This window comes from Heterodontus francisci, unplaced genomic scaffold, assembly GCF_036365525.1.
Source record: "Heterodontus francisci isolate sHetFra1 unplaced genomic scaffold, sHetFra1.hap1 HAP1_SCAFFOLD_842, whole genome shotgun sequence".
Lineage (NCBI taxonomy): Eukaryota > Metazoa > Chordata > Chondrichthyes > Heterodontiformes > Heterodontidae > Heterodontus > Heterodontus francisci.
The window spans coordinates 18,901-37,345 of record NW_027141038.1 but is presented as its reverse complement, the minus strand read 5'-3'; the positions used below and the strand labels follow the sequence as shown (position 1 = coordinate 37,345).

Below are 18,445 nucleotides of genomic sequence, written 5' to 3'. Positions count from 1 at the left end.
CACCCATTCCCTTTCTGCCTGTATGCTCCTAACCTGTGGTGTGATCATCTCTCTAAATATGATATCCACGTAGTCCTCTGCCTCGCAGATGCACAACAGTGACTCCAGCCTCTTCTCAAATTATGAAACCTGGAGCTCAGACTACTGAAGCCGATGACACTTCCTGCAATGTGTTCGTCTAGGACACGTGGTGCATCCATGACTTGATTATGATTAGATTAGAGATACAGCACTGAAACAGGCCCTTCGGCCCACCGAGTCTGTGCCGAACATCAACCACCCATTTAGACTAATCCTACACTAATCCCATATTCCCACCAAACATCCCCACCCATCCCTATATTTCCCTATCACCTACCTATACTAGTGACAATTTATAATGGCCAATTTACCTATCAACCTGCAAGTCTTTTGGCTTGTGGGAGGAAACCGGAGCACCCAGAGAAAACCCACGCAGACACAGGGAGAACTTGCAAACTCCACACAGGCAGTACTCAGAATCGAACCCGGGTCCCTGGAGCTGTGAGGCTGCGGTGCTAACCACTGCGCCACTGTGCCGCCCACATACCACAGGACGTACATTCCACTTGGCCAAGCTGACCTACCATAACATAACTTTTCAAAACTTTTTATTACAATGAGAAGTAAAATACTTACTCACCAATTAACTTCTTCCCCTGTACTGAAGAGAGAGGCAGCAACTGGAGGTTGAAAAAAGGTAGAAGGAAAGGAGCCCCTCCCTCACACACCAAACTCCCACTTTGCACTCTGTGCACTCAATTTATGTTCCTCTCATTACCAAACTCCCTCCTTAACATTCTGTAATCTCCAGCAACACTCAATGGAGACCAGCAGCACTGAGAGCCCCCAGAATTTATACTCGGAAAACAATGCTGTGTCAGTTCTGCTACAGCTCAGAAACCAATTTAAGCTCGCTACCTAGTCAACTATCTACAGCTGTTCTCGGAGTGTTAAGTGTATCCCTGTTTAAAACTGCAAGGAACCTAACTTATCTCTTAACTGGAAAAGGAATTTCAATTCACTGCTAGATGTAAACAAAACAAAAACTAGTCTTGAGAGATTAACCCTTAAAATTCACTCACTTACCAAACTCCGTTCTTCACACTCAGTGCAGCAGGGCCGAGAATCATGGGACACTGATTTAAGATGAATGGAAAGAAAACCAAAGGCGACGTGGAAAAACCCTTTTCACACAGCGTGTGGGAGGATCTGGAATGCACTGCCTGAGAGTTTGGTGGAGGCAGAGTCAATTGTGGCTTTCACAAGGGAATTGGATAATTATCTGAAGAGAAAAAATTTGCAGGGTGATGGGGTAAGGGCTGGGGAGTGAGACTAGCTGAGCTGCTTTTGCAGAGAGTCTGCATGGAAATGACAGGCTTTCTGTAGTGTAATCATTCTCTGATTCTGTTCTATGAATATTTGGCAGTGTGTGTGCGCATATTGTGAGATTTGAGTGTGAGGCTTGTAGCAGTGCTAAGTGTTGAGTTTGACTCTTGCTTAAATGTTGGGAGGTGAATGAAGGGGTGGGTGGTGAATTGATCAGTTTGGTTCCAAAACGGCACCAAAAGCCCTGAAACTGTGGGCACTACAATCCGAGTTTTGCAGCCTCTTAAGTTTTGAATAAATCATTTGGTTGGGCGGAGTATAGTGGATTTTGACATGTCTTCCAATGATGTACTCACGTGGTGTGGGTGCACGTTGCACACTTGTCATTTCTGAACAGATCTCCCACTTGCTTGAGGTGCTTACTAGGGACCATTTCAGAGGCACTGTCTGCCATTCTGTAACTTGTCCAAATGGCTATTCATCAGATGTGAGCTTAACAGTGTCAGTGTTAATGACCATGAGGGCCATCACAGCTGAGCTGATCCTGCCTTCACTGATTTTCCCAACAGAAGTCACTCCATAGCAATCAGAAGCTCCAACACTGGCTAACCTTTTCCTTTGTAGCCTAGAGATACGGAGGGAAATTAGAGCCTCCTTCCCCTGCCATCCCCACCCAGCCTCAGGAACCTTTGTTGCTCTCGATGGGATCAACTAGCTGTGCACCTGGGATCTTATTAGTGTACCCAATTCAGTTCCACATTGGGAAGAAAACTAAGATTATGTGGGGCCGCATAATTACATTTTGAAAATATTAGGCATTACACGATTTGCTTCCTTTTGATGATTTTGCTGCCAAAGTGCTTTTGCTTCTGTCTGGGACTGATAAGTGATCAATGTTAGATGTTGATAATCGGCATCTATTTGTGATATGTCACCTCTGTATTGTATGTGCTTTAGTGTTGATCTAATCTTGGCCTACCTTTTCTGAAGGTACAATAACCTGCCTGGAATTTTATGGAAATACACATTTACTCAGTGGAGCAGAAGATGGACTCATCTGTGTGTGGAACACAAAAAAATGGGAGTGCCTGAAGTCTATTCAAGCTCATAAGTAAGAATCATTCCTGCAGTTTAGGATTGATGATTTTCTTATGCATGTGACAGAGAGGAAGATCTCTCACATTTCATCTTTTCATCTTCTCTGCTGACGGGGGTGGTACCAGGTGATTGGAGGGTGGCAAATGTTGTGCCCCTGTTCAAGAAAGGGAATAGGAACAACCCTGGGAATTACAGGCCAGTTAGTCTTACTTCGGTGGTAGGCAAGTTGATGGAAAAGGTGCTGAGGGATAGGATTTCTGAGCATCTGGAAAGACACTGCTTGATTCGGGACAGTCAGCACGGTTTTGTGAGGGGTAGGTCTTGCCTCACAAGCCTGATTGAATTCTTTGAGCAGGTGACCAAGCAAGTGGATGAGGGTAAACCAGTGGATGTGGTGTACATGGATTTTAGTAAGGCATTTGATAAGGTCCCCCATGGTAGACTTATGGAGAAAGTCAGGAGGCATGGGATAGTGGGGAATGTGGCCAGTTGGATTAAGAATTGGCTAACTGATAGAAGGCAGAGAGTGGTCTTAGATGGTAAATACTCAGCCTGGAGCCCAGTTACCAGTGGCGTGCCGCAGGGATCAGTTCTGGGTCCTCTCCTGTTTGTGATTTTTATTAACGACTTGGATGAGGAAGTCGAAGGGTGGGTCAGTAAATTTGCAGATGATACAAAGGTTGGTGGAGTTGTGGATACCGAGGAGGGCTATTGTCGTCTGCAAAGGGACTTGGATAGGTTGCAGTGCTGGGCTGAAAAGTGGCAGATGGAGTTTAACCCTGAAAAGTGTGAGGTCGTCCATTTTGGAAGGACAAACATGAATGCAAAATACTGGGTTAACGGTAGGGTTCTTGGGCATGTGGAGGAGCAGAGAGACCTTGGGGTCTATGTGCATAGATCATTGAAAGTTGCAACTCAAGTGGATAGGGCTGTGAAGAAGGCATATGGGGTGTTAGCGTTCATTAGCAGAGGGATTGAATTTAAGAGCCGTGAGGTGATGATGCAGCTGTACAGGACCTTGGTAAGGCCTCATTTGGAGTACTGTGTGCAGTTCTGGTCGCCTCATTTTAGGAAGGATGTGGAAGCCTTGGAGAGGGTGCAGAGGAGATTTACCAGGATGTTGCCTGGAATGGAGAATAAGTCTTACGAGGAAAGGCTGAACATTCTAGGCCTCTTCTCATTAGAAAGGAGAAGGATGAGGGGTGACATGATAGAGGTTTATAAGATGATCAGGGGAATAGATAGGGTAGACAGTCAGAAACTTTTTCCCCGGGTGGAGCAAAGCGTTACAAGGGGTCATAAATTTAAGGTGAAGGGTGGGAGATATAAGGGGGATGTCAGGGGAAGGTTCTTTACCCAGAGAGTGGTCGAGGCATGGAATGCCTTGCCCGGGGAAGTTGTTGAGTCAGAAACTTTAGGGACTTTCAAAAGGCTTTTGGATAGGTATATGGATAAAGGAGAATGATGGGGTATAGATTAAATTGTCCTTGACAGAGGACAAAGGATCGGCACAACATTGTGGGCCGAAGGGCCTGTTCTGTGCTGTATGTTCTATGTTCTATGTTCTATTTCAAATTTTGCCATCTACGAGTCAATCTCCCATAGTGTTGCAATTGGAGAGTCAAGTCCAAGTACAGTCATTTGGTGAAGTGGGAAAACAGTGTACAACTTTAATTTTTATTTGGAGTGCAAGGGCAACTTGTTTAAATGCATGGCCCCTTTAAATTATCTTGTGCAGCCACACACACGCAGTAACTTAAAGAGGCTGACCTGTGTGCTGCCTGCATGGGAAGTTTCAGGTTGCTGCGCAGCTTAGGGGAAATACTGGTTGTATAATTCACTCCCCATTTTGAAGTTAACACATTCTGTCTTTTATTTGAATATTTTCAGCATAATTTCCTGTGTTCACACATGCTTTCTGCCCAATGAGGAAAGAGACACTGCTGGATCTAGTGAAGTGGCGTATGTCACGGTGTTACGACTGCGGCGGGAGCAACGCACTGTTAATTTGGACCTGTCAGTCCACAGGTTGCAGCAGATTTACTAATTTTTATCCAAATCAGAAAAACTGCCAAATCAAACACTCCAGCATCCCCAGAATGAAACAGACCAAACCAGGTTTCTCTAGACAACAACAAATTAACTATTTAAAAAAATAATCCTAGACACTATTAAGATAAACCTATGTCTAAAGATTTTATAACTGCTTAAGTTCATCTAACTCCTGCACTCATGCACATACATTAAAAAAGAAGTGGTCTGGTTTTACAGGTAGAGTTTTAAAAAATTAGCTGTCCTTGAGAGTAAAATAAATAATTAAGTTCTTGCGTTTTACGTTCCTGGTGACAGGTCTTCTGGTGTGAAGATAATCAAAGTTCACTTGAAGTCTTCACTTGGATTTGATGAAAAACACTCTTCTTGATCGGCAGGCAGATCGGCTGCAATAGCACTAACAGTTCCTTCCATGATAAGCACAGCAATACAAGTAATTTGTTAAGAAAGAAAAGGTCTTATTAGGGAGTTAATTTGGTTTGTAGCCTTATAGAATTTTTCTTGAGAGAGAGAACACAACAACTCCTTTCTGCAGATTGCCTCGCTGGAAAAAACTCACAGAACCAACTGCTTCAAACTGGTTACTGCCAGCTACACACACAGGCAAAAGGGAAACATCATACCATGTGACCTCTCTCGCTGTTGCTTGGTAACCAAAATGCAGCTGTGGGACACTGTCTCTCCAGAATGTTCTCCTCCCTTAAAGGTGCACCGCTTTTTAACAGTCTTAAAGGTGTACACACATTTTTTAATTCAGGGAGAAAAGAATAATCCAGGTCTGTGACAACAGTCAGAGAAGTACCTCAGGAATATTTATTACAGTATTGGAAGGTTTAGATTAGTGATGGTGAAGGACAAGGAGTGATCCAGAATAACTATTACTTAAATGGCGGAGGGCTAATTTTAGCGAATTGAGGAGACATCTGGGCTAGTAAATTAGAATTGAAATGAAAAGAAGAAATGCTGGAAATAGCAGGTCTGGCAGCATCTGTGGAGAGAGAAGCAGAGTTAACGTTTCAGGTCAGTGACCCTTTTATTTCAGATTTCCAGCATCCGCAGTATTTTGCTTTTAAATTAGAATTGAAGACTGGCAGCCAAGGATGTGATGGTGTAATGGGCGGTTTTTAAAAAGGAAATGCTGCTGGTGCAGTCTCGGTACATTCCCCCAAGGGGGAAAGGAAGGGCAACCAAAACCTGAGCTCCCTGAAGAAGTTAGAGTGTAGGATGAAGCTGTAAAATATGACACATGTCAGCTTGACAAATACAAGGGAGAGCCAGGTTGAATATATAAAGTGCAGAGGGCGAATGAAAAAGACAATAAGCCAGATGGAGACAATACGAGAATAGATTGGTGGCGAACATGAAAGAGAATCCAAAGGTCTTCTGTAGGTGTATTAACAGTAAACCTGTCAGACAAGTAGTGTCATGGCTTTTTAAAACATTCTTTTATGAGTTGTGTGCATCGTTGGCGAGGACAGCATTTGCTGCCCATTGCTAATTGTCCTTGAGAAGCTGGTGGTGAGCCACCGCTGCAGTCCATCTGGTCTAGGGACACCCACACTGTTAGGAAGGGAGTTCCAGGTTTTGGATCCAGTGACAGTGAAGGAACGGCGATATAGTTCCAAGTTAAAAGGTGTGTGGCTTGGAGGGGAACTTACAGGTGGTTATGTTTCCATGTGGCTGCTGCACTTGTTTCTCTCGGTGGCAGAGGTTGCAGGTTTGGAAGTTGCTGTCGAAAAAGGTTTGGTGAGTTGCTGCAGTGCACTTGTCTTTGGTACACACTGCTGCCGCTGTGTGCCGGTGGTGGAGGGAGTGAATGTTTAAGGTGGTGGATGGCGTGCCAGTCAGGCAGGCTGCTTTGTCCTGGATGGAGGCGAGTTACTCGTTGCAGAATTCCCAGCCTCTGACCTGCTCTTGCAGCCACAGTATTTATATGGCTGGTCCAGTTTAAAGTAGAGAAGTCTTGTTCTATCTGTTGTGTCAGGCAAGCGGCCCCCCCCACCCCCCCCCCCCCCCCACCACATGCCAAGAATGAGGAAAATTAATTTCTCCACATTGATTTTAAACTATTGATGGTGAAGAAAGAACTTGCTTTAAAAAATAGTTGGAAACAGTTTGGAGGCTGGAGAGGGATATTAGCATATCAACAGACAAGTACTTCAAACGACAAAGGAGCTGTTCCCTGCTCCAATTTAATTTACAATGGATTTTTGTTAACTGGACGTTGAAGCATTCCAGTTAACTACTAAGATGGCCGAATACACAAACTGCTGATGTCAGGCCAGTTTGGTCACATGACTGACTATTGGAGTTTTTTGAATTTGAACTTCCAACAGGGAATTTGAACTCAGTAGGCTGTTAGCTCCTGGACTGAGAACACCTCTCTCCTGTCTGCTCTCATATCGTTCTCACCAGCTTCAGAAACCATTGAAGACATATGAACCCCAGAGAGAAAAGTCTCCTGCAGTGAACAGGGTTTAAGAAAAATACTGGGCCCCAACAAGAAGTAAGAGTTGTCTACAATCAAGGGCTCTACGGTGAGCTGGAAACACAGAAAGAGTGACAAGAAACTCCTTTTAGAGACTGCCTCAAACTTCTCCATTTTATTTTTCTTCTCTTTTCTGCCCCTATTTGCATGTGTGCATCGCATGTGCATGCTAGCGTGGGCGCGTCGTATATCCGTAGGCATTAACTGTATTAGAGTTAAAGTTTAAGGTTTAATAAATTTCACTTTTCTTCTTTAAACCTAAAGAAAATCTGTTGGGCTCATTTCTTTGCCTTATAATTGGAAAGCTGTGAACAAGGATTCACAAAGGCGGAGCTCAAAACAGTGTGTTTAAAATTAAACCCGGTTACAATAAGACCAGGTGAAGACAGTAAAAGATCCCTAAACACCTTTCTCGCCTGGTCGTAACAGATGTTACTGAACTTCTATTTTTTTTTGTTAAAACTTGGAATCTATTTTTAAACTGAGGAGGCTGACCTTTGGCATTTTTGTTAAAGAAGGTTGAGCTGTAAACAAGTTTTTTCTGGAAAGCATGTGATTTCCAGTAAACATAGCAGAGGGTTTTGACGTAAGAGTTGCCCTTTGTTGTGACGAGAGAGAATTTATGACTTATCATGAGACTTGCTTGGAAAAGGTTAGTTTCACTTTGAACTGTTAAAAGATGCTGGTTTTTGGACTAAAAGCAGGCAGTTAGAATCTGCATATGGACCTGCCAGGAGATCAGAAGGAAAAGCAGATAACTATTACCTCTCTTTGAAGAATCCCTGCTCATGAAAAGCAAAAGTCTGTATGAAGTGGTACTCTTGCCTCCTGCATTTTTAAGAAACCCTGAATGCTTGCAGAAACCTTGCATCTTTAAAAAGGAATTTTGTGTGGAATGTATGTGAGAGCTGACACCTGTTGCTGCATACTTGATGGAAGACCTATGTGAAGCTTCTGCAGTTGAATTTCTTTGAACGCCTACCCAAAACCGACTGTTCATCAGCCTGGCCTGGAAAGACTCAGAGTTGCATTCAACCATTCGACTTTGGGACACCTCGCCAAACCAAAGGACTTCCATCTCTTTGCTTCAGTACAAGTTTTTTTTTTATTCCTTTCATTCCTTTGAAACAGCTGTAAACAAAAATCCCTTTTTTCCTGGTTAACCAGTTTTTTGGATGTGTGTGAGGGCTAGGATAATGATACTGGGCTTCGCGTATATATTTACTTCATTATTGGTTAAGATTTGGTTTTATAATAAATGAATTTTTTTTTATTAAAGAAACCTGTTGGTGTGCTTTATTTAGGGACAAATAGAGTGTCCAATTGGCTGTTCCGCTAAGTGGGAAAATTTGATGTACTGTGACCGGTGGAGAAGTGGGACTGAATTAACAGTGCACTCCATCTGCCTCGGTCGTAACACTGTGCAGGACTTTAGTGCGACCACACCTAGAGTGCTGCATACAGTTTTGGCCTCCTTATTTAAGGAGGGATATACTTGCATTGGAGGCAGTTCAAAGAAAGTTTCCTGGGGTGAAGGTGTTGTCTTATGAGGAAAGGTTGTGCAGGTTAGGCCTGTACTCATTGGAATTTAGAAGAATGAGAGGTGATCTCATTGAAGCGTACACGATTTTGAAAGGGCTTGACAGGGTCGCCCCTGAGAGGTTGTTTCCCCTAGCTGGGGACTCTAAAACCCAGAGGCACAGTGTCAGGATAAGGCATCAATCATTTAGCATTGCTGAGAAATTCCTTCACTCAAGGTTGTGAATGTTTGGAATTCTCTATCCCAGAGTGTTGTGGATGCTCCATTATTGAGTATATTTAAGACTGAGCTAGATCATAACAAGAACATAAGAACTAGGAGCAGGAGTAGGCAATTCAGCCCCTCGAGCCTGCTGCGCCATTCAATACTATCATGGCTGATCTCATCTTGGCCTCAAATCGACTTTCCTGCCTGTTCTCCATAACCCTTCAACCCATTACTAATTAAAAATCTGTCTATCTCCTCCTTAAATTTGCTCAATGTCCCGACATCCACCGCACTCTGGGGTAGTGAATTCCACAGACTCACGACCCTTTGAGAAAAATAATTTCTCCCCATCTCTGTTTTAAATTTGCTACCCCTTACCCTAAAACTATGATCTCATTATTATCCAAGTGTCCATTTATCACATCCTTTAGAATGGATTCTAGTTTCATGAGCATAAGAACTAGGAGCAGGAGCAGGAGTAGGCAATTCAGCCCCTCGAGCCTGCTCCACCATTCAATACGATCATGGCTGATCTCATCTTGGCCTCAACTCCAAATTCCTGCCTGTTCTCCATAACCCTTCAAAACATTTCTAATTAAAAATCTGTCTGTCTATCTCCTCCTTAAATTTACCCACTGTCCGCCGCACTCTGGCGTAGTGAATTCCACAGACTCACGACCCTTTGAGAGAAGTAATTTCTCCCCATTTCTGTTTTAAATCTGCTACCCCTTACCCTAAAACTATGATCTCTCGTTCTAGATTGCCCCACAAGAGGAAACATCCTCTCTATGTCTACTTTGTCAATCCCCTTAATCATCTTATGTACCTCAATTAGATCTCCACTCATTCTGCTAAACTCCAGACAGTAAAGGCCGAAACTGCTCAATCTCTCTTCATAAGGCAAACCCCTCATCTCTGGAATCAATCCAGTGAACCTCCTCTGAACTGCCTCCAATGTAACTACATCCCTCCTCAAGTAAGGGGACCAATACTGTACGCAATACTCCAGGTGCAGTCTCAGTTGCACAGTTGCAGCAACTTCCCTACTCTTATACTCTATTCCTTTAGCAATAAATGCCAAAGTTCCATTTGCCTTCCTTATTACCTGCTGTACCTGCATACTAGTTTTCGGCAATTCATGCACGAGGACACCCAGATCCCTCTGCACTGAAGCACTCTGAAGTTTCTCTCCATTTAGATAATAATTTGCCTTGCTATTCTTCCGACCAAAATGGATAACCTCTCACTTATCCACGTTAAACTCCATCTGCCAAATTATGAAAGAAAACTAGCGCAAAATATCAAAAATGGATAGCAAAACCTTCTATAAGTATACAAAAGGGAATTTGTAAATTTCTATTTCTTTATTACAACTTACTATTCCTCCTACTTTAGTGTCATCTGCAAATTTGTCTATAGTACCTTCTATCCCTGCATTCAAGTCATTAATATAGATTGTAAATAGTTGGGGCCCGAGGACCGAACCCTGTGGCACCCCACCAGTTACATCTTGCCAACCAGAAAAAGACCCAATTATCCCGACTCTATGTTTTCTGTTGGTTAGCCAATCCTCTATCCAAGCTAATAAACTGCCCCTAACCCCATGTGATCTTGCCTTGTGTATTAACCTTTTGTGTGGCACCTGATCAAATGCCTTCTGGAAGTCCAAATATACGACATCTACAGGATCCCCTTTATCTACTTTGCTTGTTACATCTTCGAAGAACTCTAGCAAATTAGACAAACATGATTTACCCTTCATAAAACCATGCTGACTCTGATGGATTGCGTTTTGACTTTCTAATTGTCCTGTTATTACTTCCTTAATAATGGAGTCTAACAATTTCCCAACGACAGATATTAAACTAACTGGTCTACATTTCCTACTTTCTGCCTCCCTCCTTTTTTGAATAAAGGCATTATATTAGCATTTTTCCAATCAACTGGAACCTTTCCTGCATCCAGGGAATTTTGGGATATTATAACCAATGGATCCACTCTCTCCGCTGTCACTTTAAGACCCTAGGATGTAGGCCATCAGGCCCTGGGGACTTGTCTGCCTTCAATCTGAATAGTTTGCTCAGTACTTTTTCCCTAGTGATGATGATTGTTCTAAGTTGCTCCCTATCTATAACCTTTGCATTACCTGTTACTATTGGGATGGTACTCGTGTCCTCCACCGTGAAAACTGAGGCAAGATACTAATTTAGTGTCTCCGCCATTTCAGTGTTCCCCTCTATTAACTCCCCAGACTCATCCTCCAAGGGACCAACATTCACTTTAGCTACTCTCTTCCCTTTTGTATACTTATAGAAGGTTTTGCTATCCGTTTTTGATATTTTGCGCTAGTTTTCTTTCATAATTTACCTTTGCTCTTTTTATTACTTTTTTAGTAACCCTTTGTTGATCTTTAAAAGTTTCCCAATCTTCCATTCTGCCACTGGCGTTTGTAATATGGTATGCCTTAGTTTCTGTCTTTGTTATCCTCAACTTCCTTGCTTAGCCACGGATGTTTTTTCCCCCTTTTAAAATCTTTCTTTCTCTCTGGAATATAATTTCGTTGGGAGGAACTGAATATCTCCTTAAATATCTGTCACTGTTCATCAATTTTCCTACCTTTTAGTCTTCCTGCCCAGTCCACTAGGGCCAAATCTGTCCTCAAGCCTATGTAATTACCTTTATTTAACTGCAGAACGCTAGTGTGGGACTCCAGTTTCTCGCCCTCAAACTGAACTTGAACTTCTAACATGCGATGATCACACTTCCCGAGAGGATCCTTAACTATTCTTGGTATCCTGTGGAATCCAGGGATAATGGGAGCGTGCGACAAGTGGAATTGAGACAGAAGATCAGCCAATATTGTATTGAATGGTGGAGCAGGCTTGAAGGGCTATACTTTTGCTCCGATTTCTTTATGGTCTTACAAAGGGCAGTAGAAGTGTGGTACACACTCCCATTAAAAAGCAGTAGATGCTAACTCAAGTCATAATTTAAAGTCTGATAAATTTTTTTGCTAGCCAAGGGCATCAAGGACATTTAAAAAAGAATCTTTCATTGGCGTTGCTGGCAAGGTCAACATTTGTTGCAAATCCTGAATTGCCCTTGACAACTGAATGGCTTGCTAGGCCATTTGAGAGGGCAGTTAAGAGTCAAGCACATTGCTGTGGGTCTGGAGTCACCATGTCGGCCAGACCGGGTAAGGACAGCAGATTTCCTTCCATAAGGAACATTAGTGAACCAGATGGGGTTTTACGACAATTGATGACAGCTTCATGGTACCATTATTGAGACTAACTTTTTTAACATTCCAGATTTTTAAAATTAATTAATTGAATTTAAATTCCGCCAGCTGCCATGGTGCAATTAGAACCCGTGAACCCAGGGCATTTACCTGGGCCTCTGGATTGCTTATTCAGTGATATTACTACAACGCCACCGTTTTCCCTTATGAGTTGGAGCAAAGGTGGGTCGATGGAGTTAGGCTACAGATCAGCCCTGATCTCATTGAATGGCAGTGGAACAGGTTCGAGGGACTGAATAGCTCCTGTGCTCCTGTTTCTATGTTCCTATTTACAAATGGATTTGTATCTAGCGTCTGGAAGAGATTCAGAAAGCTGCACTTCAATTTGATAGGTTTGTACAAGTGTGAATAGCACCATCTGTTCCATTGAAATGGAGATGAATTCTTGAAGAATCCTGAAGATAGACTAATCCTTGTGTATAAGTTTATTATGGATGCTGCTCCAAGTTTATTACTAAGACAGTTAGCGGAGGGTCACTTATTATTTTTGCATGCGAGGAGGTGGCATTTAAAATTTCTCTAGTTAAATAAAATCTGTTGTATTGACTTTCTGCCCCTATTTAGTTTTTGCTTTTAACATACCTGCTTTCTGGTACATTGCGAAAGTCTGCTGTCCAAGGACAAAGACACACAAGTCTGCTAGCAATTCAGTGAGCTAATTGGAATAACAAAGATGTTCTGTTTGACCCACTGGACTAAGGTATACTACAGGTATTGTGTATATAAAGTCAGATTTTGGGCTCTGAACTCGAGCTCTGATAAGATCGAATAGCATAACAGTACATTTCTGCAGATTGTTGATTTCATAACGACCTGCCAGTAGAGTATTTTTGTTTTTTTTTTCTTTCTCGGGATACAATCATTGCTAGCAAGACATCCCTAGTTGCTCTTGAGAAGGTGGTGGAGAGCCGCTGTCTTGAATCGCAGCTGTCCATGTGTGAAGGTGCTTCCATAGTGCTGTTAGCTAAGATGTTCCAGGATATTGACCCAGTAACGATAAAGCAGCAGTGATATCTACCCAAGTTAAGATGGTTTGTAACTTGATTCTGGTGATATCCTATGCACCTGCGCACCTTGTCTTTCTAGATGCTGGAGGTACTGTCAAAGAAGCCTTGGCAGGTAGCTGCAGTACATCCAGTAGATGTTACACACTAGAGCCACAGTATGTCTATAGTGGAGGCAGTAGATGTTTATGGTGGCGGATAGGGTGTCGATCAAGTAGACATTTGTAGGAATCTAAATCTGGAGGATTATGTGATGTTAAGCGGTTGCTTTGTTTGACCAGAGGCCAAGTATCATCACTGTCGGTGCATCCATCTGGAAAGCTGGCCTTATCAGTAGGAACGGACAAAACATTAAGGTATGTGGATATTATTAGGATAAAGCAGATCTGATTAAAGTTTAGTTTAGAGATACAGCACTGAAACAGGCCCTTCGGCCCACCGAGTCTGTGCCAACCATCAACCACCCATTTATACTAATCCTACACTAATCCCATATTCCTACCACATCCCCACCTGTCCCTATATTTCCCTACCAACTACCTATACTAGGGGCAATTGCTAATGGCCAATTTACCTATCAACCTGCAAGTCTTTTGGCATGTGGGAGGAAACCGGAGCACCCGGAGGAAACCCACGCAAACACAGGGAGAACTTGCAAACTCCACACAGGCAGTACCCAGAATTGAACCCGGGTGACTGGAGCTGTGAGGCTGCGGTGCTAACCACTGCGCCACTGTGCCGCCTAAAGACACGTAAATGGCAACTGCTCCACCATATGCATATGCAAGGTAACCAAGACTCTAATTTTAATTTTTTTTTGTCTTCAGGAGGTAAATATAGTTGAATTTAAAAAAAATATATAAATGCTGATAGCTAAGTAATTCTGGAACATTATAATGAGATGAATCCTCCTGTGTGAGCAGATTTGAAATTCATTATAAGCAATTTGTTGTGATGGTGTGCTACCAAGGGAGTAATTTTCTATTTTTGTATTCCCAATATGAAGTCTTGCCTGCCTAACTTCCATGTTTGGATATTGTACATGCACAGCTTACTTTCTTGTAATGGACAAAAACTCTGGGGCTGTGCATTTTGCGACTACCCAAAATGTACTCTGTCAAGATTTTGTAATGGAATAGTGGAAAATTTATTCTTAAATCTGCATCATGGCTGTAATAAGCTGCAGCTCTTATGTAAGTGTTTTAGTGTTCTGGCTGATTTAGCTAAATGAGTAAGTAAGGTTCCATGTTTTGCTTGCAAACTGCGAAACACTAAACCTGCTCAGACCTGAGCCAGGTCAGTTTCCAGTCCTGTGCTGTACTTGGGTTACGTGTTCCATGTTTTTTTTTAATAAAACAAGAAGTTTCCTGCCTTCTTACTAAGCTGCTTTTGCTCCTATATGCATAGAATGATGGTGTGTACAGATCATTTATCTCCCAGCTGTTATTTACCTGTTTTGTGAAACAATTGCGACTGGAAGTGACATGGCGGGTTAAACCACTGCAGTGGTTATCTGATCCATCATAATGGACAGTCATACTCTCTTTTCTAACACATAGGCTGATGTAGTACAGATTCACTATGGATCTAGCGCTTTTTGTTCTTCAGTTAGAACACCCATGTTCGGTTACATAGAGTAAAAAGGAGGAGGTGTTGGGCATCTTGAAAAACATTAAGGTAGATAAGTCCCCAGGGCCTGATGGGATCTACCCCAGAATACTGAGGGAGGCAAGGGAGGAAATTGCTGGGGCCTTGACAGAAATCTTTGTATCCTCATTGGCTACAGGTGAGGTCCTAGAGGACTGGAGAATAGCCAATGTTGCTCCTTTGTTTAAGAAGGGTAGCAAGGATAATCCAGGAAATTACAGGAAATTATTGTAGACGATTCTTTGGGACAGGATTTACTCCCATTTGGAAACAAATGGACTTATTAGCGAGAGGCAGCATGGTTTTGTGAAGGGGAGGTCGTGCCTCACTAACTTGATGGAGTTTTTTGAGGAAATGACGAAGATGATTGATGAAGGAAGAGCAGTGGATGTTGTCTACATGGACTTCAGTAAAGCCTTTGACAAGGTCCCTCATGGCAGACTGGTACAAAAGGTGAGTCACACGGGATCAGAGGTGAGCTGGCAAGATGGATACAGAACTGGCTTGGTCATAGAAGACAGAGGGTAGCAGTGGAAGGGTGCTATTCTGAATGGAGGGCTGTGACTAGTGGTGTTCCACAGGGATCAGTGCTGGGACCTTTGCTGTTTGTAGTAGATATAAATGATTTGGAGGAAAATGTAGTTGGTCTGATTCGTAAGTTTGCTGATGACACAAAGGTTAGTGGAGTTGCGCATAGTGATGAGGATTGTCAGAGGATACAGCAGGATATTGATAGGTTGGAGACTTGGGCGGAGAAATGGCAGATGGAGTTTAATCTGGACAAATGTGAGGTAATGCATTTCGGAAGATCTAATAGAGATGGGAAGTATACAGTAAATGGCAGAACCCTTAGGAGTATTGACAGGCAGAGAGACCTGGTCGTACAGGTCCACAGATCACTGAAAATGGCAACTCAGGTGGATCAGGTAGTCAAGAAGGCATACGGCATGCTTACCTTCATCGGTCGGGGCATTGAGTATAAAAATTGGCAAGTAATGCTGCAGCTGTACAGAACCTTAGTTAGGCCACACTTGGAATATTGTGTACAATTCTGGTCGCCACACTGCCAGAAGGACATGGAGACTTTAGAGAGGTTACAGGAGAGGTTTATCAGGATGTTGCCTGGTCTGGAGGATATTAGCTATGAGGAGAGATTGGAGAAACTTGGATTGTTTTTACTGGAACGACGGAGGTGGAGGGGCGACATGATAGAGGTTTACAAAGTTATGAGTTGCATGGACAGAGTGGATAGTCAGAAGCTTTTTCCGAGGGTGGAAGAGTCTGTTACTAGAGGACATAGGTTTAACGTGCGAGGGGCAAAGTTTAGAGGGGATGTGCGAGGCAAGTTTTTTACACAGAGGGTGGTGAGTGGCTGGAACTTGCTGCCCGGGGAGGTGGTGGAAGCAGGTACAATAGCAATGTTTAAGAGGGCATCTTGACAAATACATGAATAGGATGGGAATAGAGGGATACGGACCCCGGAAGCGCAGAAAGTTTTAGTTTAGACAGGCATCATGATCGGCACAGGCTTGGAGGGCCGAATGACCTGTTCCTGTGCTGTTCTGTTCTTTGTTCTCTTTGTTCTTTGAGTGTGTATCGCTTCAGAGTTATTTTCTGATGCAATGAACAAATTAACCATCTCAATTTAGGGTAAGGTAGCTTTCCACTTCACTGTTTTTAATGAATGATATCGTGTCAGCTGTTACAAGAGGTACTGGGTAAAGTAACTGAATTCAGTGTTCATTCTGTGGGGTAATGGTATGTTTACTGAATTCTCAAGGATTGCATTCTGCGTTTCCATTCCTTTTGGAGGGAATACTCTCCAGCTCTTGTTCATGAATAGCTTCATGCACTGCATGACAAAGTGCACAGGTTCTCTTACCCACAGTTTCACCTGGGCTGTTTGGAGGACATGCTTCCTTCCATGTGACCTGGACACCCCTTCAGAACTAGCTCAAGTTAAGTTGTCAGGAACCCATTACTAGCCTGTAGTTGATTGGATGGAAATGTGGGGACTGAAGGCGTAGGCAGGGTGAGTGGGCTAGCAAGTCATTTCATGCCATGGTAGTACAGGAAGCTTTTAGAAATGGTGAATGCTTGTTTCTGTTTTAGACTACTTGTGAATTTATCTGTGGGTTGCGACTGTTACTGTGCTCTGTAGTTTCTTGACAGACTTTTGGAGCATTTGTCCACAAAAATGACTTTGTCACCTTGTGGCTGTTTTGGGGAAAAAAAGTGTAGATAGGATACTTGTCAGCTGTGGATGTTTTGGCTGGTGTTCCACTAATGTACTCCAATGGCCGAGGTGTAAGTTGACGTTGCCTGGTCTCTAAAGCAACATAGTACTATAACTTCCATATATTTACTGCCAAGATACATGGTAACTGTATCAATATACCAGAGCAGACTCAATAGTTAAAGCTTATCCCACACTTTGCATAACTGTTTGGCAAAAGATGAAGTAGTTCTAGGGACGCAGATGTAACCTATCTAACTTGCCTTTTTATTTCTACAGGACATGGAATCTGATTGATGGAAAATCTGCATTCATCAAAAATATAAAGCAGAGTAAGTTTATTCAATTCATTTAAAATATTTTTATGGCCATGAAGATGAAGAAGCTGGGAATGGGATGGAATGCATTTTTATAATTTATGTCCAGTGTTGTACAGGTCCAGCTCTGATACAAGCATAGAACAGTAAACCTTGGCTTAGTGCTCGACAGAATTTGATCTTTTTTAATATCTTGTACAGGGCATGCACTTCCCATCTGCAGGCATTACTTCCTGTTATCACAATATTTGGTTGTACTTTTGTTCTGACATTTACCATTGTAAATGGCTGTGCTCTCAGTTCCCATTCCATTTTGTTATGTCAACTGTCACAATGTAGTTACAGGCTCTTTTCACTAAGTGGATTGTGATGTCAGCTTTTGAAGTCTTTTCCTCAACTCCGTTTTCATCTTGTGTATAAAATAACCTATATTCGTTGATTACCATGGACAAATGCATGAGGGTCAGTTGGGGGGGTTTGTTCTTCATAAAAGTGAAGGAGCACCAGTGTGAAATGCCTCCATTTCCCATATCGGTCATACTTATGGGAAAAAAGTTTGTTTGCTACTTGCATGGCCCGTGGGTTTCCTCATTAATGTCATTGAAGAACACTGCATGGGCAGCGCAGGTAGCGGCCACTGACGCTGTCTGCCCCAGGGGAATTGACATAGTTTGCATAGTGCTGCTTAAAGCATTGTGAATTGAGCAGCCGAAAGAGATTTGGGATGAGATTGCCCATACATATTTCCTATAGAACCCTTAACTGTTCCAGTTTTCTCTCTCTCCTGCCTTGTTTAGCTTCCTTGAAAGTAAGGTACAGTTTGAAGGATAGCAGCAATCCTTCGATATCTTGAAATGGTCGTTCTTCATGTCAGCAGGCCAATTCGTCAAGGATCGTATTGTTATCTTCGTGTAACATACCCTTTCCTGCAGTACTCACTGGATAGCAATGATTGTGCTGTTCCCACTTCTCCTCTAAAGCCTTGAGCCAATTCTAATGCATCTATTGTTGCCCATCTGACATCAGCATGCTCAGCATAGACCAGAAATCATATATGTGATCTGTGTCACTGATGTGGTATTATAACAGGGGAGTGAAGAGGAAGAGTGAGAGACACTCAGACAAACAGGCGAGACGGGCAGACAGACCACAACAGACAGAAAGAAGAACATCCAGACAAAAGAGAGGGAGATACTTGGGTGGAATAG

General features: G+C 42.7%; 1 protein-coding gene across 1 annotated transcript in view; it reads left to right on the top strand.

Moving 5' to 3' along the window:
* Nucleotides 1–18,445, top strand: part of pak1ip1 (PAK1 interacting protein 1) — a 91,327-nt gene that overhangs the window by 55,822 nt on the left and 17,060 nt on the right. Inside the window, exons 3-5 of the mRNA XM_068026485.1 lie at nucleotides 2,338–2,458; nucleotides 13,319–13,393; nucleotides 17,200–17,252. Of these exons, the coding sequence (XP_067882586.1) occupies nucleotides 2,338–2,458; nucleotides 13,319–13,393; nucleotides 17,200–17,252 (249 nt within the window). The remainder of the gene's footprint in view (nucleotides 1–2,337; nucleotides 2,459–13,318; nucleotides 13,394–17,199; nucleotides 17,253–18,445) is intronic.